Source organism: Mandrillus leucophaeus, unplaced genomic scaffold, assembly GCF_000951045.1.
Source record: "Mandrillus leucophaeus isolate KB7577 unplaced genomic scaffold, Mleu.le_1.0 Scaffold43, whole genome shotgun sequence".
Taxonomy (NCBI): Eukaryota; Metazoa; Chordata; class Mammalia; order Primates; family Cercopithecidae; genus Mandrillus; species Mandrillus leucophaeus.
Window position 1 is genome coordinate 2,371,393 of NW_012104587.1, and position 12,964 is coordinate 2,384,356.

The 12,964-nt window shown below is 41.1% G+C and overlaps 1 protein-coding gene across 1 annotated transcript in view; it reads right to left on the minus strand.

Annotated features, from left to right (window-relative positions):
* Positions 1-12,964, minus strand: part of ATL3 (atlastin GTPase 3) — a 45,941-nt gene that overhangs the window by 8,815 nt on the left and 24,162 nt on the right. Inside the window, exons 6-10 of the mRNA XM_011993442.1 lie at positions 10,525-10,581; positions 8,324-8,416; positions 7,204-7,342; positions 2,221-2,348; positions 1,549-1,605 (exon numbers count right to left, since the gene is read on the minus strand). Coding sequence (XP_011848832.1) covers positions 1,549-1,605; positions 2,221-2,348; positions 7,204-7,342; positions 8,324-8,416; positions 10,525-10,581 — 474 coding nt within the window. The remainder of the gene's footprint in view (positions 1-1,548; positions 1,606-2,220; positions 2,349-7,203; positions 7,343-8,323; positions 8,417-10,524; positions 10,582-12,964) is intronic.

The window sequence follows — 12,964 nt, forward strand, 5'->3', positions numbered from 1 at the left end:
TAGTCCCCGACAGGTGACCTTTGAGCCATTGATCTCCTTTTCCATTAACTTAGATGGGTTTAATACATACGGTATCAGTACCTGTAACTGCTCTTTGAATTCACCAGCAATATCTGTTCACAGGACCACAAAGAAGGAAAAAATAAGCCAAACAGCCTTATTCAACCAAAGTGAACATAAAATGCAATCTTCCCAGTCTAGTGCTTTTAACATTGGTTGTTGAAAGTGGGAGAGAAGCCGGCCTGGTGGCTCCTGCCCATAATCCCAGCACTTTGGAAGGCCGAGGCAGGTGGATCGTCTAAGGTCAGGAGACCAGTCTGACCAACATAGTGAAACCCCGTCACTACTAAAAATAGAAAAACTAACCGGGCATGGTGGTGGGTGCCTGTAATCCTAGCTACTCAGGAGGGTGAGACAGGAGAATCACTTGAACCCAGGAGGAGGAGGTTGCAGTGAGCCGAGATCGCGCCACTGCACTCCAGCCTGGGCAACAGAGCGAGACTCTGTCTCAAAAAAAAAAAAGGAAAAAATTATTTGCAATGTCAATCCCAGGCTCTAGCTCCCTTTATGAAAATTTTCTGCTACAAAAGAAATCAACACTTGGCAATAAATCCCCTTATGTTCAGCATATGAAAGTAAAAATTATATTTTAACCAAATGACATTCTAGTTGCAAATTAAAAACCTGATTAGCGAATAGTAAACAGGTATGTCAGGACATGTTCCACTAAAGTAAACAGTAGGTCAGGCACGGTGGCTTACACCTATAATCTTAGCACTTTGGGAGGCTGAGGCAGGCACATCGCTTGAGCCAAGTTTGAGACCAACCTGAGCAACACAGCAAGACCACATCACTATTTTTTTTTTTTTAATTAAAAAAATTATGGCCAGGCACGGTGGCTCACCCCTATAATCCCAGCACTTCGGGAGGCCAAGACGGTCGGATTGCTTGAGTCCAGGAGTTCAAGACCAGCCTGGGCAACATGGCTAAACCGATCTCTATTAAAAACACAAAAATTAGCCAGGCATGGAGGTATATGCCTATAATCCCAGCTACTTGGGAGGCTGAGGCACGAGAATCACTTGAACCCAGGAGGTGGAGGTTGCAGTGCGCCGAGATCATGCCACCGCACTCCAGCCTTGTCAAGAGTGAGACTCTGTCTCAAAAAATTATAAATTATAAATTATATTAAAAAAAAAAAACCAACAGATGACAAGAAATTGCTTGTCTAACATGCTGGGTATGTTTCACCCAAGTATAATAAACTGTGCTTCCCGAAGTGTGTTTGGTGAAAAGTCTAGGCCCAGTGAGAAGAAGCCATTTCAACTGTACAACCATGAATACAAACAAGTGAACTAGAAGGTCACATTACTGCAAAGTGAACTAGGAGGCCACACTACTGCAAAATGTGCTAAAAAAAAATTAACAGACCTCAGCATAATGAAAAAGGAGAAAAAGCACATTCTCTTCCTGAAGAACTCTGCTTATTGTATACAGGTCAACTCAGGTAATTGAAGGGTAGCATTTAGGATGCCAAATCTTGTTTACCTGAAGCATGGACTTGGGGTGAGGCAGATCTTCTCCTTGATAAATTTTAATATATGCCTTAAAATATAAACATAAAAACTGCTATAAAATGTTATTCAGTCATATCTTACTCATAATTAATTTTTAGAAAGTGACCATACAACTGCATTTTCCTAAACACTTAGATCAACAACCAAGAATTAGCAAAAACACACCACACACCTTTGAGTGCATGTTAGCATTTTTAGTTAACTAAAAATGTTCTCAAGCAGCACAAACCTACAGAGGCTAGGATTCCCATCCAGCTCCCCATGCACGCTGACCTCACCACTACCTGTGGGCAGAGTGACCATCCGCCTTGAGGTAGTCGTGTCACATCTAGGTGCCGTCTCCTCCTACTCACAGCAACTTCCTAACCACCTCCTGTCCACACCATCTTCCTTGAGGAACAATCTTCCTTTAGTCACAGCTAATTGCTCCTCTAAGAGAGTGCAAAGAACATCCATTTGGTTCTTAGACCAATACTGCCACCCAATGGCCCACTCCCGGAAGGACACCAAGGTCTCTGAAAATGCCTTTCACCATCTCCCCCAGAAAATTTTAAGTTTCACAATATTTAAATTCAAGTTGATTTACAAGTTAGATCAGCTTTACCAAAAATCAAAAATTTTAGTAATTAAAATCTATATGTACCTTAAAATACTCCAGTAGTCCCCGACAGGTGACCTTTGAGCCATTGATCTCCTTTTCCATTAACTTAGATGGGTTTAATACATACGGTATCAGTACCTGTAACTGCTCTTTGAATTCACCAGCAATATCTGTTCACAGGACCACAAAGAAGGAAAAAATAAGCCAAACAGCCTTATTCAACCAAAGTGAACATAAAATGCAATCTTCCCAGTCTAGTGCTTTTAACATTGGTTGTTGAAAGTGGGAGAGAAGCCGGCCTGGTGGCTCCTGCCCATAATCCCAGCACTTTGGAAGGCCGAGGCAGGTGGATCGTCTAAGGTCAGGAGACCAGTCTGACCAACATAGTGAAACCCCGTCACTACTAAAAATAGAAAAACTAACCGGGCATGGTGGTGGGTGCCTGTAATCCTAGCTACTCAGGAGGGTGAGACAGGAGAATCACTTGAACCCAGGAGGAGGAGGTTGCAGTGGGCCGAGATTGCACCATTGCACCCCAGCCTGGGCAACAAGAGTGAAACTCCACCTCAAGGAAAAAAAAAAAAAAACGTGGGAGAGAATAAGGGGTCTGAGACTATGTTTTGACACTTTCTGGCTATGACCAAGTTGCTGATAGATCTCTGTCCCAATGTACCTTCATTTTTCTCCTTCCCCACTGTAGTAGAAAGTCTTCTCTAGTTCAAAATAGAATACTATATATGCAGAATATCCTTACCTTGGTTTTCACTCTGGGATATCTGGTCTACTCCCTAGCCTTTCAAGAAATTTCACTTTTTAATAATTTGATGGCCGTGCGCAGTGACTCACGCCTGTAATCCCAGCACTCTGGGAGGTCAAGGCAGGTGGATCAGGAGTTCAAGACCAGTCTGGCCAAGATGGTGAAACCCCATCTCTACTAAAAATGCAAAAATTAGCCAGAGGTGGTGGCGGGCACCTGTAATCCCAGCTACTTGGGAGGCTGAGGCAGAGAACAGCTTGAACCTGGGAGGCAGAGGTTGCAGTGAGCCAAGATCGCACCACTGCACTCCAGCCTGGGCAACAGAGTGAAACTACATCTCAAAAAAAAAAAAAAAAAAAAGAATTTCATTAACAAGGTCTACAACAGGTCAATTTTCAACCTCTCAAGTTGTCTCAGACCTTTGCCATGCCCTCACACTACTCTTTTAAATCAATTAGAAATCACTGGTCATCCATTTGATTTATTCTTGTTAATTTTTTTAATGTTAAAAGAAGAACTACCTGTCCCTCATTATATTTATTTTCTATTATCTCCTCAGAGACTCTTGGAACCACCCCAAAATGAAAAGACCACTAACTCAAGAAAGGTGACAGATTCTCTGCAGTTTCTACAAGGTTTCCATAGAGGGATCAGGAGAACCATTAAATAGAGTTCTTTCCTCAAAGTAAGAATTATTGGCTGGTCCAACTACAAAGACACAGGAGAATTAAAATACAGAAAAGCTGATTTACATAATCTTCTAACATCTTCTTGGGTTCCCAGCTATACACTGAAAAAAAAAGCAAGTAGGAGCCCACATCAAATAAGAACTCTTCAATACTCCACCAACAGACTATAACATGAAAAATAAAACTAAAATTTTAAGAAAAGCATGGGAAAAGTACTTTATAACCTTGTAAGGAAAAAGTATAAAAGTATACATAATAGGCCATTTCTGTACACATTCACATTTGCTTTCATATACTGAAGAAACTCTGAAAGCCTACAAAAATGGAAGAGAGACTTTTCACTGAGTACTTTTTAATCCTTTATAACATTTTAAACATGTGAATGTATTATATATTCAAAAAACCTTTTTGTATGGTTTCAATTTCCATCACACTGAAAGACTGAGTGTTTCAAAAATACCTCACACAAGAAGTAGTAGCAGGATCCAGATGCTACACTTGCCACTTTAACAAGCTGTACAGGCCCTATATGCTACTCATGTTTCTATGAAGCCTACACCAAAATAACAGTTTTAAAATCACAATAGACAAGAACTGTCTCATAACAGAAACAATCTCAATCTTCAATGGTGTCAAAGAAGACTGTGCCCTATAAACCCTCCTGTGTAATTTCTAACTAAACAACTCAGTAGTTATTGTATTAGGTCTCCCTGTGACAGTAAATAGGAAGATGACAATTTTCTTTATGCTGACAACACAGTCATCCTGCATCTGATGAAAAGTATTCTCAAAGAGCAGCTATTCTAGGCCTAGCGTGGTGGCTCGCACCTGTAATCCCAGCACCTTGAGAGGCCAAGGGGGGCAGATTGCTTGAGGCCAGGAGTTCAAGACCAGCCTGGCCAACATGGTGAAATCCCGTTTCTACTAAAAATACAAAAATTATCCAGGTGTGGCAGTGCACTCCTGCAATCCCAGTTACTCGGGAGAATGTGGCACAAGAATCGCTTGAGCCCAGGAGGCGGAGGTGGCAGTGAGCTGAGATTGCACCACTGCACTCCAGCCTGGGCAACAGAGTGCAGACAAGACTCTGTCTCAAAAAACAAACAAACAAACAAAAACAACAACAACAAAAACTCAGCAGCTATGCTAGCTAATTACTGCAAGAAACAGCAGGTCAGTATCAGTTATACCAAAACTAAGATCATGTTTGGCAGGCATCTACCTCTAAATAAGTGGTTGATCTTTAAAACTAAAATAAAACCACTGGAATAATTCCTAAAGTATCTGGGGGAACATTTGCAGAAATAGTTTCAGAATGTAGTTCTTATGAAATTTAAATGTTCCACAAAAATTACATTTTAAGTTCTTTTTATGGATTAGCCCTAACAACCTCAGGCTAATGTTGTCTTTTCCAAGTTACATAGAACAGGACTGCAGAATCTCAACCATGGAACTGCACAAGTATATACCTGAGAAAATATAATGTCTATCTTTTTTTTAATTCTGAAAACTACATTAGTTCTACTAACAGGTCTCCTACAATAAAATGTGTGTGGTTCTCAAGCTAGCACTTGCCAAATACAAATCACCTGCTACTTGCAATTTAGCATCTAATTTACTCTTCACTCAAAACCTTTCAATATCCTGGTTAAGAGGTTCCCTAAAATTCCAAATCTAAAATGTACATAAACCTTTGCAGAGCTAGTAAGAATTCTTCATGAACAATCCTCATAATAATTGTAGTTCCTGAAATAAATACAGAGGGCAGGCTTTTAACATATTTTTAACATTTTAAAGTTAGGCAAAAAAGCAAATTTTTATTTTTCAAATCTTTCCATTTAAAAAAGTACTGGCTGGGCATGGTGGCTCATGCCAGTAATCCCAACACTTTAAGAAGTTGAAGTGGGAGGTGGGAGGTCAGGAGTTCGAGACCAGCCTGGGCAACATAGGGAGATCCTGTCTCTACAAAAAAATAAAAAAATTAGCCAGGCATAGTGATGCTAAAAAAGCCAGGGCTACTGAACTTTAAGAAACTCTGCCTACTCCCTGAATAGCATGATAAAAATGAAAACAAACTTTAAAGCAATGCATTGGAGTATTAAAATTGAAACTATGGAAGAATGCCATTTGTATGTGTTTATACAGGATAATCACTAGGAGTCACTCTACTTCATCCTCTCCTAACACCACCATTTAAGAATTCCACTGGACACATTCCCCATCAGTGATGAACAAATCCGAGTTCAGGTTGGTAAAAGTACAACTAATAATGGAGCATTATAATCCTAAACAATGTATTACCTAGAGACACACATACACACACTCAACTTTCTCTCCCTACTCAGCTCTGAAAACTCCCTTGAAACTGCTTTTCAGGTAAAAGATTCTAGGTCCAGTGCTTGCCAAGCAGATTTCTCTCCCAAAGCAATAATCTTAGATCTTTCAATTGCCATGAAACAGGCCAGGGAAGTCTCCTCCTCAGGAAAGCTGCCAACCATGTAAAAATATCAGAGAAGTGACAAATAAAAGGTAAAGGTTAAGTCTCTTTAACTCAGTTTCTTTGCAATATTAAGATCAGCTGGAATGAAAATCTTGCATTGAACATTCATTTTCTTGGATCAACTAAATCAAATAGGTTAAAAATGATGCACTTTATATTTAATATAAGGCTATGAAAACCATTCACTTCAAAACCTTTTAGTAGTAACTAAACAGTACATCTCCTCTAAATGATTTCCTCCATATAACAGAAGAACCCCTATTTTAGCCCAGTATGGGTTTGGAGCAACAAGAACTTGGATGCAGATCTGCACCTCACCACTTACTTACTAGCAGAGCAATTTGAGCAAGTTACTTAACCTTCCTCCTTTTCCTTAACTATTTTTGCCATTTTCCTCACGTATAAGATAAAGGAAATTACATCAACTTCATGGAATTACTGGGAGCATAAGTATCAAAGTACCTAGCATAGTGTTGCAAACATTACCAGCAATCTGAGAGACTCGGATAAGCTTATTAATGAGTGCTCAGTTTAACACATGTGTAAATCAAGGGCCAGCCATTTAATGACTCAAGGCCTTAATGAAAAAGGAACAAAAATAAGATAATGGAGCCCAAGAGTCCCAACTACAATTCCTCTCACCTACCACTGAGTTAGCACTTCCTGATATTAGCACATGACCCAGCATCAGGTTTTGCTATAATCACAAATAAGATGAAAATAATAGCTCTGCTATGCATCATGCTGCCTTCCCTTGGGAAGTTAATTTTACTTAATATTAGCTGACTAATGTTTAGTCTTCCTTTATTTAGTATTTGTATCTCTTGTAAACCAAGAACCATAACGAGTCTCTTAGAAAGACTACTAATGGATATGAACACCACCATTACAGGTGGAGAAGTCAAGGCAAACTAATTCTGATGGGTGCATTAAGTCAGGAGCAAAATCTGAACTAGACTTTAAATACTACTGTAAGACAGCACACCATTTTTCTTAAGCATTCACTTGATTTGTAAGTGATTCATTATTTTTAATTTCAAAGATCAAATCACATGTTTAAAGTAACACTTGGAACACACCTTTTAATTTCCCATCAAAGTCAGGGCTTGTGGCCACCTGGAGTCCTGGATGTGGTAAGAGAAAGCAGGTGACATCAGAGAAACATGAGTGAATGTGATTTCGAACATTCTGAATTTCTTCATGTTGATGTTCCTTCACCTGCCAATGAAGACCAACACTTTACCAATCAAAAGTCCTCTGGTTTTCTTTACTAGGGACAACTAGTATAAGGACAAAGGTAAGAAGACTCCTCCACTCTGATGGATCATGGTGGCCAAATGAGAAAACGCAGAACCCTAAGAAGCAATAAACACACAAATCTGATTACCCATGGCTTGACTCCTATAGCTAACAAATCAGGTGCGGAAGAGTTTCTTTTTTTTTTTTTTTGAGACGGAGTGTCGCTCTGTTGCCCAGGCTGGAGTGCAGTGGCCGGATCTCGGCTCACTGCAAGCTCCGCCTCCCGGGTTCCCGCCATTCTCCTGCCTCAGCCTCCCGAGTAGCTGGGATTACAGGCGCCCGCCACCTCGCCCGGCTAGTTTTTGTATTTTTCAGTAGAGACGGGGTTTCACCGTGTCAGCCAGGATGGTCTCGATCTCCTGACCTCATGATCCGCCCGTCTCGGCCTCCCAAAGTGCTGGGATTACAGGCTTGAGCCACCGTGCCCGGCCGGAAGAGTTTCTTTAAAAAGAGTATTACACAAGGGATGGTTTGTGCGGATGAAGGAGGATCTAACCAATTAGTAGTGACAGACAAAGGATTCCTGTGTTTTGGTTTGGCGGAACAGGTTACGCCTGTTTATCCCAAAATAAGTAAAAATTTTGAATAAGAATAACGTAACTAAGATTCTGAGTGTGACTTCTAAAGACACATATAGAACTTGGTTTAAAATGTAAAATGGAAATTACAATCAAAGCTTGGGCACTGGCCCAGAGTTTTCTTCCACAGTTCCTGTGCATAGTATATACAGGTTCTTTAATCTTATCAGGAATAAATAATATTAGCTTGCATTAAGATTCATATATAGTTAATGTACTCAATATCATTTCCAATAATTGCTTTAAACACAATAGCCAAAGGCAAATGAGAAAGCTATCACTACTTTGAGATAATTCCTCAGAAGATTATAGTCCCACTTACCTGTAAACGCTTATCCAAAAATGCCATCCCTCCTTGGAGTCCGTAGCTGTATTCATAAGGGAAACTCCAATCTCTAACCAAAAACATCAGTGTCTATTTAAGAAAAGAGCAGAACATATTTTAACATGCATAAACACATTTTCAAGAGAACAACTGCAATACATCTTTGCATAATACCAGCTTCTAAAAAGGGGGTAAAGATATGTACTGAAGGATTTACTTTTCTTTCTTTTTTTTTTTTAAGAGGTTGGGCCTTGCTCCATCACTAAGGCTAGAGTGCAGTGGCATGATTATAGCTCACTGTAGCCTAGAATTCCTGGGTTCAAGTGATCCTTTCACCTCAGCCTCCTAAGTAGCCGGGACTACAAGCACATGCCACTACACCTGGCTTATTTTTTATTTTTATTTTTTGTATAGACGAGGTCTTGCTCTGTTGCCCAGGCTGGTCTTGAACTCCAGGCCTCAAGCAATCCTGCGGCCTTGGCCTCCCAAAGTGCTGGGACTACAGGTGTGAGCCACCACACCCAGCCAGATTTATCTATTCTATAATGTCTTAGAAGTTTTACAAATACTGGAAGGACATGTTTAAGCCACATATGAGGTCAATATATCCTATCTGCTATTTTTGTTCCACGGGTTAGTAGGAACGGAAGGAAGACATTAACGAGAAAATGGTAAATTTGGGACTCTGCCTTAAAGAAATCTATGGGAAATGTAGTAAAGGACAAAAGAGAAAACCACATGGCACCAGCTAATCATAAAATCAGATCTGCGGCCGGGCACAGTGGATTACGCCTGTATCCCAGCTACTCGAGAGGCTGAGACAGGAGAATCACTTGAACCCAGGAGGCGGAGGTTGCAGTGAGGCGAGATCACACCACTGCACTCCAGCCTGGGTGACAGAGCGAGACTCCGTCTCCAAAAAAAAAAAAAAATCAGATCTGCTTTCAGCATTAGAAAGGAAGCCCAGCCACAGTGGCTCAGGCCCATAATCCCTTTACTTTGAGAGGCCAAAGCAGTGGATCACCTGAGGTCAGGAGTTTGAGACCAGCCTGGTCAACATGATGAAACTCCATCTCTACAAAAAATACAAAAAATTAGCTGGGCGCCTGTAATCCCAGCTGCTCAGGAGGGGGAGGCGGGAGAATTGCTTGAATCTGGGAGGCAGAGGTTGCAGTGAGCCAAGATCGTGCCAGTGTACTCCAGCCTGGACAAAATTTTAGATAGAAACTCCATCTCAAAAAAAATAAATAAATTAGAAAAGAAAAGAAATAAGGCTTACACACTGAAAGCACCTCTAATCCCGTTGATTGAGGCTGCTGTGCTTCCTCATTCTCAAGAAACACTGAACTAAAGCAGAGGTCAGCAAAGAAAGAGAGAGAGAGAGAGAGAGAGAGAGAGAGAGAGAGAGAGAGACAGAGACAGAGACAGTGTTGAGATGGTCTTGCTTTGTTACCCAGGCTGGAGTGCAGTGGCACAATCATGGCTCACTGCAGCCTTGACCTCCTAGGCTTAAATAATCCTCCTACCTCAACCCCACCAAGTAGCTGGGACTGCAGGCGTGCACAACCTTTTCTTTTTCTTTTTTCGTTTTTTTTTTTTTTTTTGAGACAAAGTCTTGCTCTGTCACCCAGGTTGGAGTACAGTGGCATGATCTCAGCTCACTGTAAACTTCACCTACCAGGCTCAAGCAACTCTCCTGCCTTAGCCTCCTGAGTAGCTGAGATTACAGGCACCCGCCACCATGCCAGCTAATTTTTGTATTTTTAGTAGAGACAGGTTCCATGTTGGCCAAGTTGGTCCCGAACTCTTGACCTTAGGTGATCTGCCTGCCTTGGCCTCTCAAAGTGCTGGGATTACAGGCGTAAGCCAAAATGCCCAACCCAGAGAGTTTATTTTTTAAGTAATTACTCAACTCTGCCATTGCAGCAGGAAAGCAGTCACAGACAGTACAAAGACAAATGAGCATGGCTGTGTTCCACTAAAATTTTATCTATAGACACTGACATTTGAATTTCAGATAATTTACATGTCATAAAATAGTATTGCTCATTTTTTTCAACCATTTAAAAATGTAAAAACCATTCTTAGCTCACAGTCATAAAAACAAGTGGCAGGCTAGATTTGGCCTATGAGCTGTAGTCTGCTGATCTGTGAATAAAAACAAATATATGAATTATATTTAAAATAAATATTCTAACCTGGAAAGGCTTTTGGAAAATTTCATCCATTGCCAGACGACCGTATTCTGTGAAGAGCTTTAAAAAAGAAGCATTATGGTTTGTAAAGCAAATTACTTAAAATAGTTCTATGGCTTTTTTTTTAGCAAAGTATTCATTATATTTATATTGATACCAGGGTTCTACAGTTTCAAAAGCCCACAGGAGTCATGAACCTTAAAATCATCTTGGTTATTCCCTGCTCACATCCCACATCCCAATTCATCAGCAAATCCAGAATCCAGCCACTCACTATTTCCTTGTGGCTTGGAATACTGCAGTAGTCTCCTAACTGCCTCAGCTCGTGACTCCCTATGGGCTATTCTCAATATAGCAACCACACTGACTCTGTTATAATATGGTTAGTCAGATCATATCATGGCTTTGCTCAAAACCCTGCAACTTCATTCAGTATTAAAGCCAGTCCTTACAGTGCGATGCTGCCACACTGGCCCTCCTTCCTGTTCTTCAAACATACAGGGCACACTGCTGCCTTAGGACCTTCATACTGGCTCCTCCCACTAACTGTAAGTTCTTCTCCCAAATATCCTTCCTCATGATCTGCTCCCTCACTTCTTAAGGTCTTTCAAATGGCTCCTTCTCAGTGAAGCCTTCCATGGCCATCTACCTAAAAAGATTACAAGTTTGCCAATAATATTTCCTACTTCGTGTCTTTAAAAAAAAAAATTTTTTTTTTTTTTTTGAGACAAAGAGTTGTGCTCTGAGCTCTTGTTGCCCAGGCTGGAGTGTGATGGTGCGTGGCTCACTGTAACATCTGCCTCCCGGGTTCAAGCTATTCTCCTGACTCAGCCGCCTGAGTAGCTGGGATTACAGGCATGTGCCACCACGCCCAGCTAATTTTGTATTTTTAGTAGAGAAGGGGTTTCTCCATGCTGGTCAGGCTGGTCTTGAACTCCTGACCCCAGGCGATCCACCCACCTTGGCCTCCCAAAGTGCTGGGATTACAGGCGTGAGCCACCACGCCCAGCCTTAAAAATTTTTTCTTAACATTTATCATTATCTAATGTACTATACCTCTTCTTGTCTTGATTTGCATCTGTCTTTATACTAGCATTTAAACTCCATGAGGGCAGGGATATTTCTCTGTTTTGTGTACTACTGGATTTCCAGCAGCAAGGAAAGTATTAGGTCCATAATATTTATACCATTCAAATGACTGAATTCTTTAAGGTTAAGGTTTACATGTATATTTACCTCTATTTCTTCAGGAAGCCTCACTAAAAGCATAACAAAACAAAGTTTAAAAGTAAACAGGACAAAGCAGTCAGCAGAAAAGACCTGTCAAAAACATTCTGGATAGAAAACAGACAAATGAGAACTGTCTCAAGTTTTGGCTTTCTCTGTTCTGCTAAGAAATCTGGAAGAGACGGGGGCCAACAAGGAAGAATAAATTATCTCAGTAGAATCCCTGAAATGCCCAGAAATTATAAGCATGCAGTTACCTTACAGGAGGAGGTGTAGGAGTGCGGCTGAAAACTAGGAAATATGTGAGTCTTAGGAGAAAGTATCTACATTCCCAGGTACCCCTCTCTAACCCCCATATTTTTCCTGCCTCCATAGAAGATGGGAAGTGTACTATTTGGAGCAGATAAAAAAAAAAAAAAAAAAAAAATCTAGACTTAAATACCATACTCAGCTGAGGTTAGGAGTAAGTCTTGTACCTTCCTGGAAACAGGTACTTAAATCAAAGTCCACATAGTGAGCAGTGGGACTCCTTAGCCCTCTCACCCTACTGGTTGCCACAAGCTTCTACCCACCAAGGCAGGAATTTAAAGAAATTTTCTTCAGGGAAACTGACAACCCAAGAATAAATGTCTGCAAAAAACAGACACTTAGGAGTTGGCAACAAAATAGCTAGATAACCTTGCTCAACCACCTACCTCGTTGTGATCCAAACCAGTACCTAAGGCCTACCCTCTTATCGAAGCTCCCAGTTGGATTGTTAGTGGCTCTCTCTTAAATAGGTAGTCAAGGACCACCAGTTAGATATTTGAGAAAAGCCTCTCAGCAGGTCTGGCCGCTGAGATTCACGCCTGTAATCCCAGCACTTCGGGAGGCCAAGGTGGGCGGATCACTTGAGGTCAGGAGTTCGAGACCAGCCTGGCCAATATGGCGAAACCCTGTCTCTACTAAAAATACAAAAATTAACTGGGCATGGTGGCACATGCCTGTAATCTCAGCTTCTCAGGAGGCTGAGGAAGGAGAATTGCTTGAGCCCAGGAGGTGGAGGCTGCAGTGAGCCAAGATCACACCACTGTACTCCAGCCTAGGTAGCAGAATGAGACGCTGTCTCTAAAAAAAAAAAAAGCAAAAAAATAAAAAGGCCAGGCATGTGGCTCACACCTGTAATCCTGGCACTTTGGGAGGATAAGGCAGGTGGATCACTTCAGGTTAGGGGTTC